The following is a 27,952-nucleotide window of genomic DNA, read 5'->3' as shown; positions in this document are numbered from 1 at the left end:
TTGTGAGAGTCTGTGTGTACTGTATATATATGTGTGTGTGTGTTTTGTGTGGGATCATGATTCCTCGTCACCTCCGTTTGACCCACTGATCATCAAACTGAACATTTTGGCAAGCTGTGGTTCAGGCATCTCAGATCAGCACCATGGAGCTCAACTGTCCCATCAAGGTGGAACACGACAGGAAACGGCGGCAGTTTACTGTTAGATTAAACGGTAAAGTACCGAAGGCTGGGCGTTTAAATCAACTTTTCTGCAGCTTTTTCCACCTTTTGTCTCTAAACCAGCAGCAATTAGATGGTTCCCCTCTAGAACTCGCTGTCAGTTTTAGTGTTTGTGTACATTGTTATAAAACACAAGGTGTCTGCTGTTTTAGTGCAAGTATTTTTTAAAACGTGTGTAAGAGTTATGTTTTGCAAACCACTCGAAACGGGAAGGGGTAGACTTCAAGCTGAAACCTTCTGGGTGCACCGAACCTCGTTAAATCATGCTCTGCTAAACAATAGTATTTTAATCACACTAGTTTTTTATTTTATTCATTTGTTTTACATGTTTTGTTTAGTTCTTAGTACTAAAACACACATAAAAAAAGTAGTTGTAATGACACAGTGCGAAACAAAACATAAAACGGAAGATCCTCGCATTGTCATCAGGCCCCGGGGATTTTGACAGTGGAAAAGCGAAAGAAAGGACTGAGACGTGAATAGATGTAAGCAAGCAGTGAGATCCCAACATGGGATGAGCGACAGGCCTGAGTTGTTGTGCACGGTCTCATTCCTGAGTCTTGAGTTTAAAAATAGGTTGCTGCACTCGGCGTGTTCGGGTTGTCGAGCAAGCGTTCTGTCGAGTTAAGAAGTTCAATTCTATACAGTATTTTAAGTAACAGCTGCCGAACGAAAAACAATATTTGTTTATTAAGTTTCTAATATTAACTATAACGAGTGTTAAATTTAGAAATACCAAAAATAAACTTAAATATAGTGACATTATGTCGGCTACAAGTCTTTTCCTCGTGTCATTTAATTTACTAAGCAAATACGTAATTAATTGAACCCAGCATCGCTGAATCTGTCCTTCACACTGGCGTCCAGGTGTATAGGTTGAGCAGTTCTATTAGGCGTGCAGTTCGAAAACCACAAGTGCTTTCAAGATATGGAAACTAATAGGAAGCCAGCAGTCTTAGTAAAACCGGTGTGATATTAGATACCTTTTAGTACCAGTAAGAATTCTTGCAGTCGCGTTTTGAACAAGCTATAACTTATTCACTGGTCGAGCAGGCCACTTGGCTAATAGAGCATTACAATAATGTGATTCTTGGTATGTATTTTTTGTATACAACTGTAAGTCGCCCTGGGCAAGGGCGTCTGCTAAGAAATAATAATAATAATAATAATAATAATAAATAATAACTTCAGCATCATGTCTACTACTATGGTACTTTCTTTGTTATTTCACCCCAGCAGTGTCTTCTGGGTCATGTTATTTGCTGAAAGCATGCCAGTTAAGAGTGGAAGCAGCTTATTGGTAAATAACAGGGAAGAAGCCGGTGAAGGGATGGGGAGAATTTCGCCCTCTGGGTGAAACAGCCAAGCAAGTGCAACACTAACTGAACTGGCTTACAAAGAGAGATGCGTTCAACTAAAATGAAGTGTAACCTCTGAAGTGATGCAGGTACTAAATCAATGGATAATGAAGCCTGCAATGGAACGGCACTTCAGGATCAATGCTGCCCAGTCTCGCTCTGTACCACTTGCATGTTTACGGGGGAGCTACAATAACAGTATTGTATCTCTCTTAGGCTCCCATGATCATGCAGTGTTGCTGTACGAATACATCGGGAAGAAGACCGTGGATCTCCAGCACACCGAGGTCCCTGATGCGTATAGAGGTCGAGGGATTGCAAAGCACCTGGCAAAGGTATGGGAGAGGGGCCAAAAACAAGACATGCACACAAGCAAAGAAGTCTTTAGAGGCTGCTTCTGTTGTCCCTGTTTACCAGTTAAACAAATCTAACTGAATGTGGGAGATTTTTGTTGAGATGCATAGCAGCCTCATTACAAGAACATCCCAGGTGAAATGCGGGCAGGGAAACACACGGGGCAAACATGGCTGAATAATTATTCAAACAAAAATGGTTGACATAGACAGCTAATGTGAAAGAAGTTGATATCTGCATCAAATATATAAATATGGTCGGCACCGCCCAATCGGGATACTGATAATTGAGATTTCCACTTAAATGGGATACAACTCTAGGAGACAATTCTTCCCAATGCTATTTATGTCACTTTGTTTTTGTTGTAATTGGGATATAGTATTTTCAAATGATGAACGGAGATCGCTTTTCTTCATGCAAGACCAGTCACGTAAGTTGAACTCTGGTTTCTGTTGCAAAGAAAGTTGGCATGTCAACACCGCAGGTGCCTCGCCTTGTGATAAGATGTGATTTTATTCTTTTTCATTTCATGTAGAAATAAAACAGCGATTTAATTTTGTTTTGACTTGTGTTTTAAATGATGTATTTAACATTGAATCATAATGTGATGGGATTTCATTATTTTTCTTTTAATTAAGAATCAAAAATGTGTGACCTAAGGTCATCTCAACTGCTTATCGTTTAATTGGGATAGCAGCTTCTTTAGGATATTTTTTCCTCCTGAGGCGTCCCGATAAAGCTGCGCCGACTGTACTTTTAGTCATGCTGAATTGTTTAATTGAACCATTCCATCCATCCAGGTCCACCAATTGCTATTTCAATATACAATAGAAGCCTGTTACTCTGAACCCCTTTGATCCGAATCATCTTATTAACCCACTGCAAGTGCCGATAAATTCAGAATGGCTGACAAACGAAAATGGTGGAACCCTCTAATTTCATTTGGAATTTAAACTTGTACAGACAAGCTGTTAAGGAAGACATCAAACTGGATTTAATTTCAAATGGCATAAACTTTTGAGTGTAAACCTGTTTAGCATCTATGTACCAACAGCACTATGGAATACAGCACTGTATTTCAGAATACAGTATTAAAACTTGTTTTCCAATGCCGTCGGCTATGGGGCGGCATTTTACCGACAATGTTTCTGAATGGTGCTGCACAGACCAGAGCGACACAATACCACAGTGTCGCTCAAATCAAATCCAGAGCAATGTTTTCAAAATGCCATGCAGTACCGTTGGTAGATTAACCAATCACAGCCAAGTGGTGACAACACGTACTTGACAGGAAAAATCATGAATGACAAACTGGTGTCGACGGAGGTGTCCAAGCACCCATGTTTCCTATGAGGATGCCGAGATGAAGGCAAACATCTGGAAAGCCATCGGACAGTGCTTGGCAAATGGCGGCCAGGAAATTAAGTGTTTTGCAACATTGATTCCAAAGTAGTTTCTGATTGTGATGGTACATTTTATGTCTCTCTATGGTACTGGAATCCTAATACATAGACAGGGACTCTGAATAACATAAAACGAAATTCAAAAGCAGCATACATTTTTTTTTTTAAATGCTTCATTGCGTTATGACAAATTAAATGAGAAAAGGGGCACTTTGCGATCAGCTTTAGAACATGAGGTGTGATGAACTCTCCTACATTATTGCCAAGGCTCACCCTACCGCTACCCCCCTGGACCTTGTCCCTGCCTCCCTCATACCCCCACTCCTCCCTCTTATCTTCCCTTACCTAGTCTCCCTTTTACCTAGTCTCTTCAAATCAGCTACCATCATCCCTGTGTTAAAAAAAATCCCTCTCTCGACCCTGTCTGCTGTGCTAATTACTGCCCAGTCTCTCTCCTCCCATATTTCTCTAAGCTCTAGCGTCTAGTCCACTCGTGCCTATCGCACTACATATCCGCTAATTCACTTTACCCCGATTTCAATCTGGTTTCCATCCCTTCTATTCCACTGAGAACGCCCTTCTCACTCTCCAGAATCATCTGGCCAACTCTTCCCATGCTAGCCTCTCCTCAATTCTCATTCTCCTTGATCTCTCCTCTGCCTTTGACCACAGTCGATCACCCCATCCTTCTGTCCACTCTTTCCAACCTCAGCATCTCTGGCACACCCCTTGATTGGAGTGCAGAGAGCTGCAGGTATGAATACAGGTGACCATTAATTCTGGAGATGGCCACCTTCTGCACAAGTTTTAATTAACGCGTGGATGGGCTTCCCATCCACGCTGCAAAAACAAAACAATAGCACACATGGCGATTCGCCGTCATACAAATATACAATAAATAATAAATAAACACAAAACACAGTACAGGTGTAGAGGGGGAAACCTCGTTCTAAAATAAATACTGAACAAGGCTGCTCACCCTGTTACATATCCCCTCCTTGTGCGCAGCACATATGGCCCCTACGGCCACCTCCCCCCTCAGTCCCAAAGTCCCGGAAGAGGGGTCCGGAATAATCCACAGGGGTGGCCATGGTGGGAGGTCCTCCTCCCCCCCATGTCTTCCTGGCTGGTAGATTCCTCTTCCGGGGCTTCAGCCTAACTGTAGCAAGGGGAACTGGTCTCCTGCCCTCCCCCCCTTCTTTGTATCCGGCAGCCCCCTTTTCTGAGGTGCCGGCCTCGGGGCTTCCTGCGGTCCTGCAGAACCGGCAGCGACCCCAGGAGAAGCAGGACCCTCAGCGACCCTAGGAGAAGCAGAGGAGAGACAGGCACCCCCACGTGAAGTGGGACCCTCGGCAACCCTAGGGGATATAAGAGAGCCACAGGCAGCCCCAGGCAATGCGGAGCCACAGGCATCCTTGGGCTGTGCGAGGCGACGGCGACAGCGGTCCCTCGGGAGGCGATGGCGGCAGCGGACCCTTGGGAGGCGGTGGTGGGAGGAGAGCCAGTCCTAGCTGTGGTGCTGGGGTTGGTCCTCTTCGCAGCCACTGCGGCCCGGTGGTTTTCCCCTGTGCTCCCCTCAGCAACCTATGCAGGGGCTGCTGCAGTCCGGTAGCATCCTGTCCTGGTCCCTCCAGTGCTGAAGGGAGAGGCAGCTCCTGCTTCTCTTCCTCTAGCGGGGGTGGAGACAGAGGCAGCTCCTGCCGCTCTGCTCCTGGTGGTGGCAAGTTGTCAAAGCGAGCAATTATCTTTCTGCTGTATAATAAAGTATGTCATAAGGGCAGTGACTGCATCGTTGGTAGCAGCTTCCTCTTGATGCTTGCATAGCCAGTTAAGTGCAGCAGCCTACACAATGTTAAGTTTATCAGAAATATATGTAGTTTCTTCCCAAAAACATCCAGTTTTTGGACCAGGTTGATGGTCTTGTCTCATCCTTGTAGATTGAGAGCTTTGAGGTGACAAAAGATGTTGGTTAGGAATGCTACCTTCGAAATTAACTCTGTTTTTCAAGTATGCCGAGATACTCTGACGATTTTCTTATGATTGCTTCTTTGCAGGAAGTCGCACATTTTGGTTCTGAAGCCCGCAGTACCGCTGCATTGAATTGCCCTTGCTTAACCATCATACATCGTTATGCAGGAGCAGATCGTCATTGCTCTCTGATGATTCTGTAACCAGCTCATGGAAGAGGCTGTGTTGCAAGCTTGTTGCTCTGATGAAATAAATAATTTTCAGTACTACCTCCATTATTTCTTTAAGATCCCCGCTTAGTCGAGCACTCAGCACACTTTGAGTGAGACAGTGTGGAGCTACCGCAGAAAGTCACGTTATCAAACCTTTGTTTGCCAGCCATGGAAGGGGTGCCATCGGTAGTGGTAAGATAAATGTTTTCGAGTGGTAGTCTGTGTTGTTTGAATAATACACTTAGCCTTTGGAAGACTATATCACCAGTGGTGTAGTTTTTCTAGAGGTTTCAAACCAAACCGCATCTCTCTGACATTGCAGCCATCAAAATACCTGACATACACACAGCTGGGCTACATTAGTGTTGTCAGTTGATTCTTCTTAGCTCTCTTCAGCCCCATCAAGACAAGGCTGGACTTCCTCTGCTAAAACTCATACACGACGTGTGGTTCTTCTTGCTGACAGTGTGTGGCAGGGTAGAACAGAGCCCTGCATTTAAATAGGGGGGGGCAGAGCCCTGCTGATAAATGTGTTGAATTGTTTGGTGTTTATTGGGAACGGAAGAATGTATTGTTATGATTTAAAATGTATTGTTTGTGTTTAAATAAACGGATGATATGATTGGTGTTTATTTCAAATACAATGTTTTGTAGCTGTACTATTATGGCTTCCAGCAGATTTTTCCAATTCATGATTTTGTAGTTTGTTTGATATATATTTTTATTTATTTATTTTTTAAATTATGTCTCAATCATACGATTCAAGGTGATGCAAAACCTTTTGGTCATAGCTGTACATTATATTGGAGTACATAACCTACTCTGTGTTACGGATAACTGCCGTTTAATTTTTCTACGATACTGTAGAGCAGTGTTCCCTTTAAGCTTTTTAGATACTGAAAAACTGACTGAGAGGGTAAATCGGTGAGAAACCTTCCGCCATGCATTAACCCATTTAATATATTTTTGTTGCATTATACAATTTTGAAACAACAACATTCCAACACAAGTATATCAACAGTTTTACAATTTGTTTAAATTTAAGGTGAGACATTTATTGTGGCTCTGCCTCTGGTTTTGAATCATCCTCTGATCCTATGCAGCCCTCTCGTTGTTATCATATATATAGACTGCATGCTTAACTGGTGGCCTGCATAAAATTGCTTGATACTACTGCATAAAACACTGGCATCTGCACTGCCTTCAATTGTTTTTGCCAATTCCATTTGTTCCCGCTTTTTATCAACATATTAATAATTAAATATGACATTTGAACATAAATATAATGTTGGTAGTTAAAATAAGTAAATTTAATAAATATTACCACATGTTTTGTTTTTTTTCAATCAAACTCTTGTTGCTGTAATAGTAAATAAAGCACCTGAAGACACTTCAAACCTGTTATAATGTTTATAGACATCACTTGGCTCATTGCTGGCATTAAAATAAGCAGGAAAACCTAAGAATTATATTACAACAGTTCAGAAAACCAAATGTCCAGTACAGTTGTAAGAATCATACTTATACTCTTCCACAGTAGTTCAGTCTACAACTAAAGGTGTTTTGAAAAGATCTGTTTAGCTTATTGCTGGCATTTACAATAACAATACAACATATGGCACAGTTTAGTAACAGGTCCAGCAATGTCATGTGAGAGTAATCCTATGTACAGTACTCCACACGTTAAGTTTAGCGTTTTACTGGCATTATAATAATAATAACCAGGATAAAATATGAAACGCTGACCAACGGCATGTTGATGGACTCGCTGCTCTAAAACAGGTTCACTGCTATGTATTACCCGATTTGTAATTTAAATAGCACCCCTTTTAATGTAAACGCATAATTAATCCTCTCCTTGTTTATTTTCTAATTCTGCAGTGTTATTTGCTAGAATTTAAAAGAGGCATGTCTCCAGACAGAATGTCTTTATGAAACCAGTGGTGTGTAGTGTGGTGACTACATCCTTTACACAATACAGTGATCAATTTCCTTTAGGATTGCTGGAAAAATAGTTCTAAGCTCTTTTCTTTGTTATCAGAAAGTATAGTACAATTAAGAAACGGCCCTGGTTTAAAATTGCTAATTTATACCTTCATTAAAGGCAGGTAGCGTGGAAAGAAATACACTAAACAGTAATGAAATAGGCAATTACTTTAGCTTCCTTTGGGAAAGCTCCACCTTGATCGTAGTGCTTTAGGTCTTAGTTTTTCAGCATAGAATGCAGTGCTTTGCCATTGTTGCTGTCGTATCTGCTTTCTTCTTATCTACATGTTTACAACTGGGATTATGGTATTGACTCGTACATGATCATGCAAATTACAGCTAAACTAAGAATACTGTCGCACCATCCTCGTATAGATAATCAGATTTCTTTTAACGCTGTCCAACTGAAATATTGCTTTTTTTTCTTCGTTGGTGCAGCCGCCATATTGTAAAAATAATGGACATGGTATGTCTTCTTAAATTACTGTACACTTAAATATGTGTTTTTGACTAATATGCTGATTTACATTTTACCAGTTTCAAAATGCTTGAGATGATTTTTGAAATGGTTGTTTTTTAAAAGGGAAATAAACCAAAAACCATCAAAGTGTGAGTATTGTGATTTTTATTTGTTTACCGGAGTATTTATACTTCTAAATAATGCATGAAGATTGTGCTTCAGTGTTTTTAGTATTCAATTATACGACGAGTTAAAAACCGTAAAGTTCATGAGCAGCACTCTCTATAAAGGCAGAATCAGTAGACGCCTGCTTCGCCCACTCTGTACCAGTAGATTCGCTGGTGCCCGAGTGAGCTCTGCATTAATGTGATGTGCGTTTTTACAGAGGAGAATCAGAGAATCAGCTGCAAGACAGATACAAATATGCTTATGTTAATGCTTTTTAAGAATGGTCTCAAAATAATCGATTTACCTCGAGGGGCTGGAGGCTCAGTTAAAATTTCGTCATCTAAATCAAAATATAGATAAGTTTACTTCCAATGTCTGTTTTGATATTGACATTATATTTGTGTTGCAGTACATCACAATGAAAAGATCTCTAAGATGACATAACATGAAAGTAGCTCATGGAAATGTAGCCACATGCCTGGAGGTTTACAGTGTCAACTGATTTAATCACCAAGTCATCTAAAGCCAAATTTACACATGCATTTTTATACCGGTATCCAGCGTTCCCTCTGAGGCTAAAATGTGCAATTTTTTTGCAGTAACTGGCAACAACCTTCACACTCTGCTTACTAACTTTTGCAAGTTATCATAAATATCAACTCCAACATCTGTAGGTAAATCATTTTGAGAGCTTTCTTGCAAAGCATTAACATAAGCATATTTGCCTCTGTCTTGCAGCTGATTCTCTGATTTCCCTCTGTAAAAAGGCACTTCACATTCCTGTACAGGGTGAGCAATGTAGGTGTCTGGCCATTCTGCCTCTAGTGCTGCTCATGAACTTTGCAGTTTTTTAACTTGTCGTATAATTGAAGCACAATCTTCCTGCATTCTTTAGAAGTATAAATACTCTGGTAAACATAAATAAAAATCACAATACTCACACTCTGACCATTTTTTTGGTTTATTTCCCTTTTAATAAACAACCATTTCAGAAACCATCTCGAGTTTTGAAACTGGTAAAAATGTAATCAAAATACTAATTTACGGTCAAATACACATTTAAATGTATAATATAGGTTCTAAAAAGGTTTGGGACCGCGTTCAGATGGGGCTTTCCCCAATTAAATTAGTTAATTATTGTTAGTTTATTTCTTTCCATGCTACCTGCCTTTTAATGAAGCTGTAATTAGAAATATTAAACCATGGTTGTTTCTTAATTACATTATATTATCTGATGATGAAGAAACAAGCTCAAAGTTATATTTTCTAGTGATACGTTGCTTGAAAAATTGATCACTTTGCTGTATAAAGGATGTATTGTTTCATAAAGACATTCTATCCAGAGACAACACCTCTTGTTTGCTAAATTTAATAAGACAGAATCAGCAAAGAAACAATTTTGAGGATTAAGTATGCGTTTAATCGGATGATACACAACACTAAACCTGTGTAGAGCAACAAGTCAGTCAACAGTATGTCTTTTTGTATCAGTGTTTCATATTTTATCCTGATTATTGTAATGCCAGTAAAACTTAATTTGTGGAGTACTGTACATAGGATTGCTCTCGTATGACATTGCTGGACTGGTACTAAACTGTTTGATATTTTTTATTGTTATTGTATGCCAGCAATAAGCTAAACAGGTCTTTTCAAACCCCCTTCATTTGTAGAATGCACTACTGTGTTAAAAATAAAGAATTGTGGTAATATTTATTAATTGACTTATTTTAGCGATCAACGTTGTATTTATGTTCAAATGCTGTGTTTAATTGTTTATACACCACCCACTCAATTAAGACTGAGGCGATAAATCAATTTATCGATGCTTTCTATCGTTTGACAACTATCAACAGTCAAGCCTGTGCATAGTTTTTGTGTAAAGGGTTTTAGCAAAGCAAAGTTAATTTTTTTATTAAACCTGGAATAGCAATTATTTTTTGCATTAAATGTAGAACTTCTCTTCCCCTGAGGTGTGACTGTCTGAATCTGTATGCAATTGAGCTGCGATAGCGAGAGACCCATATCGTGGGCCACAATATAGCGAGACCCATAGGAAGACAAATAGACTAACAAACTCTCTACAGCCACTCCCTCATTTTATCGAGGATGTCAGGGTCTAATATAAATCCTCTACTCAATCCGTTTTTTCTCATTTTTCTAATTGCTTCTCATCAACTTAAGTCTCCAATTAATTTTATGAGTCTTCCTCTCCTTTCTCAAATGTACAAACCTGCTGCATTGAAAGAATCAATTTCCAACATAGGAGGCTTGTTGCTAGGGAGCTGATGTCACTGCCCTGTGACTTTTGCTAGTGCGTTGATTCTCTTTATTTTAGTAATATTAAGTGAACACCTTGTTTAGCTAAAGTAAAAACCACTTTAGCAAGTATATATTTAAATGCGTGTGTATATGATAACAGTACAATATTAATGCTTTGTTTTTAATTGTTTTGTATATTTTTCTTTGTGTAGTACAAAATAAAACGAACAGTACCTAATTCTAAGTAAAATTGCCTCTGTATTGTGACAGACTGGGGGAGGAAGAGAGAAATATGTAGTTCAGGAGGTGCTAAAGAACTGCATCCCCCAGAATGCCACGGGGGGGGAGCCAGGAAGAGGTAAACCTAGCTGTAATAATGAATGAATGCCACCTGCCTGCAGTGTTTGTTCTGGGCAGTCTGCTGTCCGTATGAAGGTCGGAGGCTGTCAGTAATGAAAAAGGTACTGTGTAAACCTTTTTTGTGTTGTTGTGTGTAAACGTGTAAAAGTGGTTTGTAATTAGTAAAAAGCTTAGCTGTCCAGAGTTAAGAGTGGAAAAACTGAAGTTTATTTATTACGCCATGTCAGAGTTAGGTTTTGTTTTTGATTTTGTTTATTATTGAAAATTAATAAATGTGAGCAACCGCGCTAAACTGCAAGTTCTGCATCTGGGTCTGCTGTGTGAAAGGGCGAAAGCAAACCGGAACTGTAAGGCTGTGCTACAGTATGTATATTACAGCTAAGGCATGCGCAGTTCTCCAGGACCCAACTCTAGGACTGCGATATATCCAAACCTGCAGTGTAGTGAGGGACAATATAACAAGGGGTGGGTGTACGTTGATCTAAAGTGTGTGTGGGGGGTAGGGGGGGGCAGTTGACTATGTGGCCGTGACGCAATAAGCGTGTCACCTGCTGTGCTTAATTGTAGGACAGAAAGCCTGGCCAGGCATTAAACTTGATTCTCTTTATTTTAGTAATATTAAGAGAAAAAAAACTAACGGCAGAAGGTCTGTAATTAAGCCGGCTTGTTCTATTTAGTCATGCCCTTTATGGAGCATATTTATTCATTGGGAATGGGAGTTTTAGGAAGCCTGTTGTCCTTGCCTGTGTGCCATTCTGGTGAGACGTCAGGTTCCAGCTTGGCATGTTGTCCTTTTCTCAAAGGTTTGCCACATGGGAGTTGATAATAGTTTTTGAGTCAGGTTACTTTCATTGCAGGAGTGTGTGATTATTTTGACAGCTTTTTTGTACACAGTGTTTCTTCCACAAACAAGTATGTTAGGTTATTATTATAACCCTGGTTCCTTAAAAGAGAATGACAACCATTACCGGAAGGAAAGAGCCCTCTCTGATCGTCAATCACTGAGCATATATAAAAAAGCTGCCCCATTAGGGCACTGCTGTGAGGGGGAAGTCCCTCCCACCTCCTGCTGAAGAGGGACGTCCTCACAGTAGCATATCGCCATTTTCTTTTGAAAGGTAATGGTTGTCATTCTCTTTCAGGGAACCAGGGTTATGGTAATAACCTCACATTCCCTTTCAATGGCATGACAACCATTACCGAATGGGAAGCTGTACCAAAGCTGTCGTGGCTCCAGATTACCGACAGTACAGCCCCACGGCGATAGCCACAGAGCCCCCATGACGTCTAAGGGCATGCCGCCTGCAACACCCTAGAGCCCAGAGAGGGTCTCTCTCAGTTTGCAACATCCAGGTGGTAAAAACACGCAAAAATGTCTGACTACCTGTCCATGTAGCAGCATTGCATAGCTTATCTAAGGAGACGCTATGAAGGAAAGCCCACAAAGTTGCCTGGCCCCTGGTAGAATGGGCTGTAATGTCCCTGGTAAGGGGGAGTCCGTCTGTTCATACGCCAAGCGTTGCTTCGATAGGGCCTGACCTCTAGTGCGGGACCCATAGCAGACAAACAGCTGGTTGGACTGTCTCCAGGACGCCGTCCTATCCAGGTAACAGCGCAGAGCCCGAATTGGGCAGAGCATGTGCTGTCTATGGTCCTCCTCTAACTCGTGCTGGCGAGGTCTGAAAGTTTCCAAAACCACTGTTTGGTTGATATGGAATGGAGATACCACCTTTGGCAAAAAGGCTGGATTTGTTCTTAATGTTACCCGCGAGTCATTCCCAGTGAAAGCCATATATGTGTCATCGACTGAGCGCGTGAAGCTCACTTACTCGTCTGGCAGACGTAATGTCTATTAAAAACAACACCTTCAGGGAAACGGCGCAGTTCTGCTGACGCCATGGGCTCGAATGGGGGACCCATAAGGACCCACAGTACCAGTTCTAGATCCCTCTTGGGGACCATACTTTTCATGGGGGGGGATGAAGCCTCCAAGCTCCTTTAAGAAATTGCACTGCTAGGAAATGTGCCCCAGACGACACAGAGTCAATTTTGTCGTGGCACACTGATATTGCTGCCAGGTATACCTTCAAAGTGGATGCTGATTTTCCTGCGTCAAACAGATGTTGTAAGAAGGGTAATATTGTCTCAGTAGGGCAGATCACAGGATCGTGACCTTCGGCAATGCACCAGTCTTGGAAAACTTTCCATTTGTATGAGTACTGGGCTCTAGTGCTTGGAGCCCTAGCAGACTATAGTGTTTCTACTACTGCATCTGGCAAACCTCGTCTGAATAGACAGCTGTGTTCAACGACCAGACCCAGAGTTGGAGCTGGGCTGGGTTCGGGTGCTATAATAGCCCCTCCGCTTGGCTCAGGAGGTCCTTGCGCAGCGGGAGCTGCTACGGCTGATCCAACAACATGTTGGAGAGGAGAGCAAACCAGGGGCGTCTCGGCCATCTGGGTTCAACCAGCAAAACCTGTGCTCTCTTCACGCTGATCCTCTCTAGTGTCAGGGGTAATAATGGTAGCGGAGGGAACGCATACAAGAGCCCCTGTGGCCAGGGGTGAGCTAGCGCGTCTACTCCCAGGAGGCCCCCGTCTCTCTCCATTGTGAACCATAGGGGGCAATGAGGTTGACTCATGCAGTACAAAACCTCTCCCAAATCTGTTTCACCACTTGAGGATGCAGTCTCCATTTCCGAACTGTCTGGAGCTCTTCTGGATAGGAGGTCTGCTGCCTTGTTGTCCACACCGGGGAGGTGAACCGCCCTGATGGAGAGCAAGTTTCTGTGTGTCCAGGACAGCAGTCTGTGCGCTGCGTGGTGAAGGCCCGGCCAGCGCAGGCCGTATTGGTGGTTTATGTAGGCTGCCACTGTGGTATTGTCCATCTGGACCAGCACATGTTTGTGCTCTAATTGCTGGCGAAATTGAGATAACACCAGATTCACTGCTTGCAGCTCTTGGGCATTTATGTGCGCTCGCTGCCAATGTCCCTTCCACTGACCTCTTATGCCTCTCCCATTCCAGACCGCTCCCCACCCCAGGCTGAAGGCTAGTGGAAGGATTCCTGAGGCGGCTGCCATCAGCCCCAACAACCTTTGATATATTTTGACCTGTAGGAGAGCATCCTCTCTTAATAGGGAGAGTGTGGTCTCCAACGACCGAATCCTGTCTTCCGACAGTGAGTTCAGTTTGATCCCCAGGAACTCTGCACTTTGAAAATGTGAGGGGCGCCAGCGAGAGGCCAAATGGGAGCACGCAGAATTCAGATGCGTTGCCTTGAAATTAGAAGCGCAGATATTTTCTGTGCGCAGGATGGATCGGGAAGTGAAAGGTTGGAAGGACTGGAGGATACGCTGTGCTGTCACCATGTTGAACTTCCTCTGTTTAAGGAACAAGTTCTGGACCCTGAGGTCCAGAATTGGTCTGAAACTGCCGTCCCTCTTGGGCACCAATTTTTATTAGCTAAACTGGAGAGTGAAAACCGACAGCGAATTCTTTGAACGACAAAGCGTTCTTATGAGAAGGTAGCTTCTGGACTGTGGACTGAGACGGTACGAAGGTGCTCTTCTATTGATGTACTGAGAGCCTTAACTTCATCACATGATCTATGACCTGTTTGTGTGTGCCTCTGCGCGTGCTCCAGCACTTTGAAAATGTGAGGGGCGCCAGCGAGAGGCCAAATGGCAGCACGCAGAATTCATATCTCGGTTGCCTTGAAAGGCGTATTTTCTGTGCGCAGGATGGATCGGGAAGTAACTAGGTCTGGTAGAGCACCAGTATAGCCATGGCTTTCAGACTGGCGCTGCCAGGACCTGGAAGCGCTGCAAAGCTTAGTGGGCAGGTTGGGTCCTTATCCCCCTTGGTGAAGGTGGAACCAATACCGTGACCGTATAGTGGGGAATATGCCTAGGCCTAACTTCTTGGGTGCCATCCTCTGTTTGGAGAGTGTTGGTCTTCTGGAGATCCTGAGGTCCATCTGTGGTTATGGGGGGTGAGACGGGGAGTTGTTATCCTGGTCTATGTGACACCTGATCACTAGTGCATATTCTAGCCCGCTTCCACGAGAGAAACTGCATGACTCTCGGAATGTTGAAGTACTGGACTAGATTTAGGAAAACACACACGGAGCTCGCCAGAGACGTGCAAAGCACTATCTCGGGCAGCGCCAAATCTCGGGTTTACCCTCGCGGAAGGCTTTCCCTCTTAAGTATACGCACGGAAAGAGACATTCGATCTTCGCGTATATAAAAGACAGACACGCTGTCCGGTACACCACTTCCTGCTTTTCAAGGGTAGCGGATTGTCGAAACTAGCTCCACAAAGTGGTACAACTTGAAGGACGTATTCCTTGTACTGCAATACTTGACACAGGAACTGAAAGCTCTGTACCGGTTGTGCTGAATCAGAGAGCCTGAGGTCCAGAATTGGTCTGAAACTGCCGTCCCTCTTGGGCACCAGAAGTACCTGGAGTGAAAACCGCTCAGGGTATCTCTTTGACTTACAAAGCATAAAGCGTTCTTCTGTTGAAGATTGGCGATCTCCTGTTGGAGTATCGCTCTCGCTGGTTTGACGGTAGTGAAGAGCACACCCTTGAAGGGTGGCGGACGTAAGCGAAATTGTAGAGTGTATCCGCGTCTCATTGTCAATAGCACCCAGGAGTCCTGGGTGCAGCCTTGACATGGGTCTCTTTTTTGAGAACATCCTGCACGTCAGTCTGGTTGTGGGGGGGTTTGGTGGCAGCCGGGACCCCTCGGGGGTGGTCTCCCTTGGGCTTGGGAGAGGACGGGTCTTTCTTATGCCCTGGCCTCGGTCTCCAGCCAGAGAATCGGTTACCCCTGTCCAGCGGTGGTCCCTTGCCGGCGACTGTGCCTCCTGTTTGCTTGTCTGCTCTGGGGTGGAGGGCGGTGTTCTGGCCCTTTCGCCCCAGCAGGCTTTGAATGCCACCTTGGGTGCTGACGATAAGCCGGAAGGCATGAGAATTTGGAGGCGACCTCTGTGACCTTGTGGAACCTCTCAAGGCACACATCAATTGTCACCCAAAATGTCTGCCCAGGCGTAATGGGGGCATCCAGTAACGCCACCCTCTCGGTCTCCACGACCTTTGCTTACGTCAGCCACAAATGCCGGCGAGCGGCCACCATCGCCGCCAGCGACCTCCCTAATGCCTGGCCTAACTCCCCCATTAGGTCAGTTATCACCTTTGCCACCACCTGGAGCTCCCCTATGTCTGCTTCTGTGGATCTCTACTGCAGCCTCTCTGCTAACTGGGTTTGATAGAGCACCAGTATAGCCATGGCTTTAACTGACAGCGCTGCCGATGCTTACGCTTTCTTTAGCATGGCATCCGTTGTCCTGCAAGGCTTAGACGGACAGTTTGGGTCCTTATCCCCCTTGGTGAAGGTGGAACCAATACCGTGACCGTATAGTGGGGAATATGCCTAGGCCCGCTTCTTGGGTGCAGCAGAGACTCTGCTGTTGTGGAGACTGAGGGTGCAGACTCTGGGTTGCTCCAGGAGAAGAGCACCAAATCAGGAAGTCCTGGCACAAATGGAGGGCTTGCTGTGGTTGCTCTTTTTTTTCTGGAGGAAACATTTCCCCTTTCCCTCCTGTTCTGCCGGCCAGGGAACATCTGTGGCTGCAGCTGCACGCTGCATTAGCGCCGGAACTCTTCCCTCTGTAACACATACGGTAAGGTCGGTAAGAGACATCTGACATTGACGCGTGAAGGACAACTCGCCTTGGCTAGAAGGTCTGGGTGTTGGGGATGGGGAATGAGACTGTGGGAGTTGGGGCTGCCCGGTGGTAGGGGGCAGTCTGCCCTGCGATTTGAGTAGGGTCTCTAGCATAGTCAGCTGAGCCCTTACAGTCTCCGCTAGCTTCCACAAAGCGCTGCTCGGCTGAGCTTGGGCACCTCCTGTCCCCTGGTGAGCACCCCCTTGAGCGGTACTGCCTCACTTGCCCTGAGAGGTGTCTGCAGCTCTGTACCGTTGGTGGGGAAGGGGAGGGTGACTCAGGTGTGCGGGAGAGCTCTCTGGTCACCGTAGCAGGGGGGGTCCTAGAGGACCTCTACGGAGGGCCTTGGACCGCTGACCTCATTCTCCCATGACTCAGGGAGAGAGACTCTGCTGGGGATAGGGCTGCTCTCCTCCGATTTGTTCTTTTTGAGAACATCCTGCACGGAGAGCAGTCCAGCTCACCTGCCAGTGCTTTGGCCGCATGGTCTGGCCCTAAGCATCTGGCCAGGACCGGTGCTCGTCCTGCCAGTCACTGAGCATATATAAAAAAGCTGCCCTATCAGGGCCCTGCTGTGAGGGGAAAGTCCCTCCCATCTCCTGCTGAAGAGGGACATCCTCACAATAGCATATCGCCATTTTCTCTCTCACTTCACTGAGATAGGTCGCAGATTGCTTCGTGCTTTCTTGTGCGAATTTGGCTGATTTGTTGGTTTATACCTTAAAATTTTTTCAAATCCATGGTGAAATCACGCTTTCGAGCATTCTTAAGAGTGCTCTTGCCTGATTCTCCCGTCAGTTTACTGACTAGAGCTGGTTTTGAGATTGGTGAGCAGCCATTACTCTTTTTTACTACACAAGGCTTTGTGTAGTTTTCAGATACCATGTGGAGAGCTGTTCTGGTGCTGTAAGGAGACCCTGTGGGCTTGCGGCGTTGTCCTCTACGCAGATTTAATCGCCACAGTGACCGCAAAAAAAAAAAACAGCTCGGGCCTGGCGCCCCTCTCAAGCCTCGGGCTCATCTTGCGCGGCCACGCTTGCCCTCCGCGACCACGCCAACTGAATCTGCTGCATACCCCAGCATCGACCATGGTTTTCCCGTCGACCTTCAGGCTTGGAAAAACAGCACCTACTAACCACCTTCAGCCCCGCGCCGGCCGCGCCTACCATCGGCACTGACCTCGGCACCGTTTGACTCTGCACCGGCTGTTCGGTACCGACAGCGCTTTCTTCGGCACCGATTGACTCGGCACTGGTGACTAGCTTCGGAGCCATCTACAGGCCGGCACTGACCGCGCTACACATCGGCACCGACCACTCAGCACCGAGATCGCTCTCCTCGACGCCGATCACAGCACCGGTTAATAGCTTCGGAGCCATCTACAGCCTGGCATCGACCGCACTACCACCGACCACTCGATCTCGGCACCGAGCGCAGCAGCCCCACCTACGAGCAGCCCCAACTCCCACAGTCTCGTTCCCCATCCCCAACACCTAGACCTTCTAGCCCAAGGTCAAGGTCAGACGTCTCGGACCCAGCCACCTCCATCAGGTAGGCCACAGCGGGGGGCTCCTTACCGCCCCTGCCGCATGTGTTGCAGAGGGAAGAGTTCCGGGCACTAATGCAGTGAGCAGCTGCAGCCACAGACGTTCCCTGGCCAGCAGAACAGGAGCGAAAGGGGAAACGCTTCCTCCAGAAAAAAGGGCAACCACAGCAAGGCCTCCATTAGTGCCATGACTTCCTGGAATTGGTGTGAAAGACCTGCCCCCTACAAGCCCAAGGGAGACCGCCCCCGACGGGTCCTCTCCACATACTGGACTGACCAACGGCAACGACCCATGGCAAGGGTGCACCCAGGACTCCTGGGTGCTATTTACAATGAGACACGGATATGCTCTACAATTCCGCTTAGGTACGCCACCCTTCAAGGGTGTGCTCCTCACCACAGTCGAACCAGCGAGAGCGATACTCCAACAGAAGAACGCTGTACGCTTTGTAAGTCCAAGCGATGCCCTCAGCGGCTTTTACTTCCTGGTACCCAAGAGGGACGGCGGTTTCAGTCCAATTCTGGACCTCAGGGTCCAGAACTTGTTCCTCAAACAGAGGAAGTTCACCATGGTGACAGCACAGCGTATCCTCCAGTCCGTCCAACCTTTCACTTACCGATCCGTCTGCGCGTCACCTTTCAAGGCAATGCGTACGAATTCTGCGTGCTCCCATTTGGCCTCTCGCTGGTGCCCTGCACATTTTCAAAGTGCATGGATGCAGCACTGGCTCCCTCAGGCTGTGGGGTATTCGGATCCTGAACTATCTGGACAATTGGCTAGTTTGCGCGCAGTCAAAAGCACGCGCAGAGGCACACACAAAACAGGTCATAGAGTGGTAGTGCAGTGGTTTTGGAAACATTCAGAGCTCCCCTGCACGATTCAGAGGAAGACCGTAGACCACACTTCCCCCTCACAGCAGGGCCCTAATGGGGCAGCTTTTCTATATATGCTCAGTGATTGACGGTCAGAGAGGGCTCTTCCCATTTGGTAATGGTTGTCATTCTTTTTCAAGCAACCAGGGTTATGGTAATAACCTAACGTTAACGCTACAGTGAAGCAGCAAGGCTGACTGTTTAGATTCAGGAGCAGACTTTCTCTTTCTGTTTTGGAGTGGTGCAGCAGCAGAGCTTTGCCGAAGTTTAAAATACAGCGATTCATCTCTTCGTTACAAGTTCAACATCAGGTGAGATCCACTTGGTTTTTTATTATTCATGGTTACTGGCTTCAGTAACGCTGGTGGGTTATTTTTTTGATCATTTTGTTATTTTTTGCTTTTCTGTTTTGTTCGCTGGACTCTTTTTTTTATTGTTCCATTATAATCTAGACATTTTAGTGTTTTTTTTTGTTCGTTTCACACAAGGAACTTATCAAGGGTATTCTCCCCGCTTGAATACAAAGGACATTGTTTTACAGCTTGGATCGTCTGGATGTTATTTGCAACTCTACTGTCTAGCTTAGTGTTACTGTGTATTTGTGTTTTTGTTTGGTTGTACGAGTTTGTTTGCATGTGATCTCATGCAAGTTGAAACAATAGCTGCCGAGAGTCATCATTGAAAGAACTGTGGTTAAACTTTTAATGATTGCTGACTTGCCTTAATGTATCAATACAAAGAAGCTCAGGAATCAATTGCTGTTGTGCCTAATTGTTTTTTTTTCATTGAGGTTAACCAGTGCCCATTCTTTTCTTCATACAGCTACTGCATTTGGTGCACACATTAAACATAAACTTAAAGATTGGAGTCAGTGTGACCTTGTTGTTTTAATATACACTTCATAAAAAAAATATATATATATATATATCACAGGTCAATCGGTCTGTTAATCGTCACCAGCTATTAGTCTGGTCGACGCAGACCACAGCGGAGTACCCAAGCCTTTCGGTCTCGTGCCAGGCACATCCAATTCCGTCCCATTTCTTGTCGGAGCTGGTCTCTCCACTGAGTGGCTGGACGACCGAGCGGTCTTTTGATGTCGAGTGGCAGCCATTCAGTCATGGCCAGTGTCCATCGGCCGTCGGTCCTCCTTGCCAGGTGGCCGGCCCAGTGCTTCTTCGACTTGTCAGCCAACTCGACCGCGTCCTTGACCTTGGTCATCTGCCGCATCTGCTCGTTGCTGATCCGGTCCGTCCGCTTGACGCCAACCATCCGGCGCTCGATTGCCCGTTCGGTGACGGCCAGTTTCAGCCGGTCAGCCGCAGTCAGCGACCATGTCTCTGCGCCGTAAAACATCGCCGGCACCACGGTGCTGTTGAACAATTCGGCGCGCCGGGTCATGTTGTTGCCCATGTTGTTGACCACCTCGGCGATGGAGGCGTAGCTGATCCAGGCGGCCTTCCGTCTGCGCGCTAGCTCGCGGCTGTTCTTGTGCTCCATCGTCAGTTCTTGGCCCAGATAGATGTAGCTGTCGACCTGTTCGATTTGGTTCTGGACGATGTGAATGGTGTTGTCGGCGACCTGTGCATTTCAAATCCACTTGGTCTTGGCCATGTGGATGTGGATATATATACACTAAGTGTACAAAACATTAGGAACACTTTCCTAATATTGAGTTGCACCCGCTTTTGCCCTCAGAGCAGCCTTAATTCATCGGGGTATGGACTCTACAAGGTGTCGAAAGTGTTCTACAGGGATGCTGGCCCATGTTGACGCCAATGCTTCCCACAATTGTGTCAAGTTGGCTGGTAGTGGAGCTCTACTCCGAATAGCTTCTTCCAGCTTATCCCACAGATACTCAATTGGATTGAGATCTGGTGACTGGGCAGGCCACTGCAGTAAGCTGAATTCACTGTCATGTTTGTGGAACCATTCCTGGACAATCTTAGCCTTGTGGCATGGGGCATTATCCTGCTGAAAAAATCCATTAGCAGATGGATACACTGCTGCTAGGAAGGGATGCACCTGATTGGCAGTGATGTTCATATATCCTGTGGCATTCAAACGTTGCTCCACTTTTATCAAGGGGCCCAATGTGTGCCATGAAAACACACCATCACACCACCTGCACCAGCCTGCAATGTTGTTACGCGGCATGATGGATGCATGTACTCATGTGGTTTTCTATACCCTAGTCCTCCCATCAGCGTGAAACAACAGGAACTGGAATTCATCAGACCAGGCAATGTTTTTCCAAACCTCCATTGTCCATGTTTTTGTTCCTTAGCCCACTGCAGCTGCAGTTTCTTGTGTTTTGCTGAAAGAAGTGGAACTGTGTTAGGTCGTCGGCTGCCATACCCCATTCATGTCAAGGTACAACGAGTTGTTTATTCTTTTGTGGGTCTTTCGGCACCAATGTTGTACTGCACTGTCAGTTGACTAACTGTAGTCCGTCTGTTGCTCTACACAATTTGTGTCAGCCTCCTGGCCGCTTTCATCAATGAGCCGTTTTCGACCACTGGTCTGCCGTTGGCTGGATGTCCTTTGGGTGGTGGACCATCCTTGATACACACGGGAAACTGCTGTGCGTGAAAAACCCAGCAGTGTTGCAGTTCTTAACACATTCAAACCGGCGCCCCTGGCACCTACTACCATACCCCGTTCAAAGGCACTTAAATCTAAAGTAATGTTATTGAAGCTGACACTCTGGGATCCTTCAAGATGCTGCTTGATGAGATTCTGGGATCATTAAGCTACTAACAACCAAACGAGCAAGATGGACCGAGAGGGCCTCCTCTGATTTGTAAACGTGTTTTATGTTCTTATCTACACTGATTTGAAGTGGATTTAACAGGTTACATCAATAAGGGATCACAGCTTTCACTTGGTTTCACCTCGTCAGTCTATTTCATGGAAAGAGCAGGTGTTCCTAATGTTTTGTACACTCAGTGTGTGTGTGTATACATACATACATACATGCATGCATGCATGCATGCATACATACATACATACACACACACAGAGTATAAAAACAACATCTACACCCCCTTTCAAAACTTTTCACCTTTATTGCCTTATAGCCTGGAATTTAAAATGCATTTTTTTCATTTATCTACACATTCTACCCCACAACTTCCAAGTGAAAAAAATATTCTAGAAATTTGTAGAAAATTAATTTAAAAAAAAAAAAAAAAAAAAAAATTTAATAGCTTGGTTGGATAAGTGCCAACCCCCTTGTAATAGCAATCCTAAATTAGCTCAGGTGTAACCAATCGCCTTCAAAATCAACACACCAAGTTAAGTGGCCTCCACCAGTGTTGAATTGTAGTGATTCACATGATTTCAGGATAAATTCAGCAGTTCCTGTAGGTTTCCTCTGCTGGGTAGTGCATTTCAAAGCTCAACCATGAGCACAGAGGTGCTTTCAAAAGAACTCCGGGACAAAGTTGTTGAAAGGCACATATCAGGTGTGGGTATAAAAAAATATCAAACGCTTTGCATTTCCCATGGAGCATGGTCAAGATGATTATTAAGAAGTGGAAGGTGTATGGCACCACCAAGACCCTGCCTAGATCAGGCCGTCCCTCCAAACTGGATGACCGAGCAAGATCAGAGAGGCTACCTAGAGTCCAATGGCAACTTTGAGGCAATGGCAACCTTGAGGCAAGGCAAGGATTATAATGAGAACAACCACAAGTTTTGCTGATCCTTATGGGGGTTATTTCTCTCCTTTTTATACAAGGCAAAAATGCCTTTTTGTTTGGAGCAGTAAGAGGATAAGCATTCCTGATGTCCATGTTTATTACTTCGAGCAGGAAGAGGACAAGCATTCCTGACGTCCATGTTTATTACTTGGAGCAGTAAAAGGACAAGCATTACTTACATCCATGTTTATTACTTGGAGCAGTAAGAGGACAAGCATTACTGACGTCCATGTTTATTTTGGCTTTGCGATGGTCCATGAATGAGGTGGCGAAGTTTAACGCAGAGGGTTAGCTGCAGAAGATGTTTAACCCCTTGCGGTCATCAAAAAGACATCAAGCATAGGTCTCTAGACGTTTTTTCTCTGGAAAATGCCAAGAAAACCTTTAAGTGGCCGAGTGAGACCGATAGGAGCCAAGAGAAGACGGCCGGGGGGGGGGGGGGGTTGGCAGAGCTGAGCAATACACAGAGACCCTGCACCACAGAGTTATCCACAGAGATAACACGGACATAAGCAAACAAGATAGCTGCTTCCGCATCCAGTGCTCAAAGAATATCAGACATTTGCAGAGCTTTTTGAGATGTTATAGTAATAAAATAGTGACTTGGATCACATTACCGAGGAGTTTGGTGATAAAACGAGTGATCAGGGGAGAATTTATCAGTATGCACGACTACGAAGAGGTGTGTGAAAAATACAGCGAATAAGGGGTGGGGCTTGGCTGGAGATGCAGTACCTAGTGTCCTTTTGATATGCAGTGCCTTTAAACCTGTTTGAGCGTGTGTGAAAAAAAATTGGACCTGATGTGCGTGACAGGCGCTGACTAAATGGACCGCTAAGGGCTAAATACTGAGTGAGATATTGGAATAACCTTAAAATGCATTGTAATTTCTTTACTTTTAGGAGTGAGCTTTTAACATTGACAGTAAATCCTAAAATGAGTAAGTCTCACTTAAATTTATTGTAGCTAACAAAGTAGTCCTATTCATTTTCTATGTCAAGCACATCCAGTGGCTATACAAGTCTCAAATATGCAGTTTAGAAGGAAAAGCATGCTTTAGCAAACGTGTTTTCATTTTCAAACATGATGTATGGTACAATGCTAGATTAAAGAAAGCTTCATAAAGAGCCTGCTGTGTACGCTTGCTGTATGTGATGGTACTTTTGGATGACCCCTAATGTGAGTGCAAAATTGATAAGATTTAATTTGTTATTTTAGCTATAATTTCATGTTTTAGCCCGGAGAGAGAAGCTGTACTCCTCAGTAATTCAAAAGCAAAAATTGAATTGTAGAAACTGGGCACGTACCAGAGAAGCCTTCAATGTACCCAGTCAAGCTTCCCAGACGTGTTGCTGCTTGTTTTGTAGCTCAAGGGCCTCCCTGAAGATTCCCTGCTGTACCCCAGGAGATGGTGTTGAGTCATGTTTTGTTTGCCTAACAGGCAGTTCATAATTTTGAATTCAAAGAGAAAAAAGTAATTACTACAGTTGTAGAGTTGTAACTCACAAAGTAATTCCACATATCTCACTTGTTTGGAAGTCTTACTGATTAACTTCCTAAATCATCTGGGTCAAAGCATATTACTGGCTGAAGGACATTAGTTATTAGTTATTGATAAGAAAGAAGGTAATTAAGGGGTGGGGATAATTTTATTCTCCAGGTGAAATGAAGTACAAGACTACCTGAAAGTATAACTTCCAAACAGGGATAATGTGAAGTAAGATATCTTAAAATAAAATAAAATAACATGTTTAGTAGAACATGCTTTTCTTTCAAAACTACACATTGCATACCTATATAACAAATGGAAGTACACAACAGGTAAGGTTTATGGAATCATTTTTTAGGCTACAATCATTTTAGTTTTATATTTTTGTGTAGTTGGGTAATTTTGATAAAATGAAAGTAAATATTAATTTTATGGCGATTGCAGCTGACAGTCCCTCCATTCGTCATATCTGAAATGTTCATTTCTGAAAGAAACGCATGTTATAGTAAATATATGGTACTACACTTGGTTAAGAAAATCTCTGATTGCAAGCCATGCTTTCATTTAGTGTTGCACTTGCTTGGTCACTTCAGCTTGAGAGTGAAATTGTCCCACCTGTCTTCTTTCCTTTGACAAAGAAGACTCTGCTGAGGTGAAATGACTCCGGAAGTGCAAGTGAAATAGATAACCTGAGAATAAAGCATAGAAGCTGAGAGCTTCCACCTTAAATAGTACCAAAATACAGTTGTTGTTTTACATGCATTTCTTTCAACACTGCACTGTGTAGCGAGTAGAAGTGCAAAATGGCTAAATGTATGGAATTGTTTTGTTAGCTTAAATTGCTTTAAAAAATAAATGCAAAGCATCTCCTGAGAAATCTCAAATGAAAGCAGGCTTTCACCGCTTTTATAAAGTCACTTTATAAAAGCAACACTATAACTGTAAACAAATGTCCGGGCCTGCTGCAAACATGCTTGGAGAATCCGATAGAAGGGATAAGCAGGGATGAGACAGTGAGCGCTTGGTCTGGATCCACACAATAGAGGTGTAATGAGTAGAGCTGGTCTGCAGGGATCAGATAGAAAGGATAAGCAGGGATGAGACAGTGAGTGCCTGGTCTGGATCCACACAACAGAGGTGTAATGAGTAGAGCTGGTCTGCAGGGATCAGATAGAAGGGATAAGCATAAGACAGCGAGTGCCTGGTCTGGATCCACACAACAGAGGTGTAATGAATAGAGCTGGTCTGCAGTGCACCCTGCTTTTTATTTCTTTGAAACATCTCTGTATTTACAAAGACGGTCTTCTGTGGTGAAAGGAATGTTTTTAAAATTTATTCAGGAAATGTTATTTTTCTTAAACAAATATAATGTGTTTATTTCCATCGAATGTCCAACAGTCTGTGTGATAATATTCTGTGCGATGATATTTAACTGTTCAAATGACAAAAATGACCATGTACATATTCGTTTGCGTGACAAAATTTAGAAATGATAGAAAAGCCAACACATACATTAACACATTGAAAGGGACGTTAGCCTGTCCGCTTCACAAATTTTATTGTCCTCCTTCTGCCAGGGGCCATGCTAATCTTCTCTGTATCATTCCGTAGCAGTAGTAGTATTTAGAGTGCAAAGAAGAGTGACCAGAATTATTCTGGGTTTAAAAGGCATGACATATGCAGACAGTCTAAAGGAATTGAGGCTATTCAGTCTTGAGCAAAGAAGACTACGTGGTGAGCATTCCAAATTCTAAAAGGTATTGACAGTGTCGACCCAAGGGACTTTTTCAACCTGAAAAAAGAAACGAGGACGAGGGGTCACAAATGGACATTAGATAAAGGGGTATTCAGAGCAGAAAATTGGAGGTGCTTTTTTACACAGGGAATTGTGAGAGTCTGGAACCAACTCCCCAGTAATGTTGTTGAAGCTGACACCCAGGGATCCTTCAAGAAGTTGGTTGATGAGATTCTGGGATCAATAAGCTACTAACAACCAAACGAGCAAGATGGGCCGAATGGCCTCCTCTTGTTTGTAAACTTTCTTATGCTTTAAATTACATAGTCTTCCATGAGTAAGATATCAATGTAACCATTTTAATTGAATAAGTATCTTAAGATGTCTTGGCATGATCAAGCACAATACTGGAATATAAGAATTCTGTTCCCCCCAGTAGAAATATGTTATGGAGCATCTTGAGTCTTTGCTGAACAGACTAGTTATTGCACACTTCACATCTGTAGTCCAAACAGTGCTGACTGGCCTCTTGCCCCAGTTATATGGATCATTGCTGCTAATATGATGACAATTCATTGAGAGACATTACGTAGATTTTGTCTTTTATCTTAAAATTAATTTTCTACTAATTTGAATTTTAAAATAATATTCTAAAATGAAAACACCAACCTAGGTTAATTTAGCAGACATTGAAAAAAACATCTCATCGAAACGTCATTGAATTTATTCAGTTTGTTTGAGTATTTTAAATTCAGCGCTATTGATAGTTATGGATGAAGCCTAAGTACTGTTGTTTTCCCTTTGTGTTTAGGCAGCCATGGATTTTGTAGTTGAAGAAGACCTGAAGGCTCACCTCACCTGCTGGTATATTCAGAAGTTTGTAAAGGAGAACCCACAGCCTCAATACCTGGAGCATGTTTTGCATTAATACAGTGGTGTTGGGGTTGGGGGGGTGGCGGTGTGGGTGTGGGTTATAGTGTCTTCATGGAGCATGGGAACCCCACATCCTATTTATTTTTCAATCTCTCTTGAGTTATGCTTGCATGTCTTGGTTGATATGCTCTGATCCATGATTGAGCTTTGTGGGGATGATTTGAATGCAGACAAATTTAACTGTGTCTCTTTGAAAAAAAGAAGCAGGAAGAGCCAGTTCCTTTAAAGGGCTATAGCTGTCTTGAATCTGAAGAATCCGCTGTAGGACTTGTAAATGTAAATTCCTCCGTCACCAGTCGTCTAACAGTCTCAATTCAATTTTGAATAGTGTTTACAATAAAGAACAGAACAGTATTCCTCTATCCTTGGCAGCACTCTGAAAGCCATATTTCCAACTTGATCCTAAGGCCTTATTATCGCAGTGCAAAGTGAAGGTTCTCCTGTCAATCAGATGTCCCTTTCTGAAGAAGAACTGATTTATCCCTCTATATTGTGATCAGTTTGCCTTAAGAAACACACAAACACAGGCATCTCAATAGAATGCAATTGGGGAGTGATGCAGAGTCAGTGTACTGGGGTCTTCTCAAGAGCAGCATGTGTCTGTTCAGCATGTGAATTCTGGAAACTCTTGTGGAATTAAAGACGAAGAAGCAAGACCTGGAGTATCCATCGGCCTGCAGATAGAGGGTTTTTCTATTGTTTAGTGTAATAAGGGTGCACGGTTCGTTCAGCTCAGTGGAGTAAGTACAGTGTGGCAGAGCCAGGATATCTGCTAAGGGTAGACTCTCTCATTCTAGAAGAACTCAAGCCCTGACTTCAATGAAATTGTTGATGATTTTCAAGCTTTGACAATTTACAACTTTTTATATGCAACTGATATTCTGTTTGTACATGCAAATATTTGTATTAGTGTATGTTATTTTAGCCTGGTTGATTTTGGTCAGCTATGCATAGCCAAGCAATTTTCAAGAAAAAGAAGACAGCATTTGTATTTATTTTTTAAAGCGGTGAAACAGTTCACACCACTGTTTGCTGCAATTGAAGTTGCTGATAAAATGAATGAAGAGAAATGAGTTTCATACAAATAAAAAGGGTTTACTAGCAGAATTCAGACATCATTCTCCAGCACACAGGACTTTTGTTTGTTTGTTTTTCAACTATAACTTGCTCAATCCTGGTTTCATTTAC

General features: G+C 44.0%; 1 protein-coding gene and 1 non-coding gene across 3 annotated transcripts; one reads left to right on the top strand and one right to left on the bottom strand.

The window, feature by feature from the left end:
- Window positions 1–27,717, top strand: LOC121330980 (protein NATD1). Of its 2 annotated transcripts, none has more exons than XM_041278029.1 (3): window positions 1–213; window positions 1,796–1,914; window positions 26,643–27,717. In XM_041278029.1, the coding sequence occupies exons 1-3, from the start codon at window positions 144–146 to the stop codon at window positions 26,757–26,759; spliced, it is 306 nt and encodes a 101-aa protein (XP_041133963.1). In that variant the 5' UTR covers window positions 1–143; the 3' UTR covers window positions 26,760–27,717. The 2 variants fall into 2 exon arrangements, with proteins under 2 accessions (XP_041133963.1, XP_041133964.1); XM_041278030.1 differs by lacking the exon at window positions 26,643–27,717 and adding an exon at window positions 5,391–6,074.
- On the bottom strand, window positions 25,628–25,733 carry LOC121294247. Its single transcript, XR_005946754.1, has one exon. It is a non-coding gene; the product is annotated as a U6 spliceosomal RNA (small nuclear RNA).
- Window positions 27,718–27,952: the final 235 nt, after the last annotated feature.

This window comes from Polyodon spathula, chromosome 18 (genome assembly GCF_017654505.1).
Source record: "Polyodon spathula isolate WHYD16114869_AA chromosome 18, ASM1765450v1, whole genome shotgun sequence".
In the NCBI taxonomy this organism is placed as follows: domain Eukaryota; kingdom Metazoa; phylum Chordata; class Actinopteri; order Acipenseriformes; family Polyodontidae; genus Polyodon; species Polyodon spathula.
The sequence above is the reverse complement of the archived record's forward strand: the minus strand, read 5'-3'. Positions and strand labels throughout refer to the sequence as shown.

What these genes read in the sequence shown, in the direction of transcription:
- LOC121330980 (XM_041278029.1), top strand. Translation starts at nt 144, where the DNA reads ATGGAGCTCAACTGTCCCATCAAGGTGGAACACGACAGGAAACGGCGG. An exon ending in GTTTACTGTTAGATTAAACG is followed by an intron (nt 214 to 1,795) that starts GTAAAGTACCGA and finishes TATCTCTCTTAG; the next exon opens with GCTCCCATGATCATGCAGTG. An exon ending in TTGCAAAGCACCTGGCAAAG is followed by an intron (nt 1,915 to 26,642) that starts GTATGGGAGAGG and finishes CTTTGTGTTTAG; the next exon opens with GCAGCCATGGATTTTGTAGT.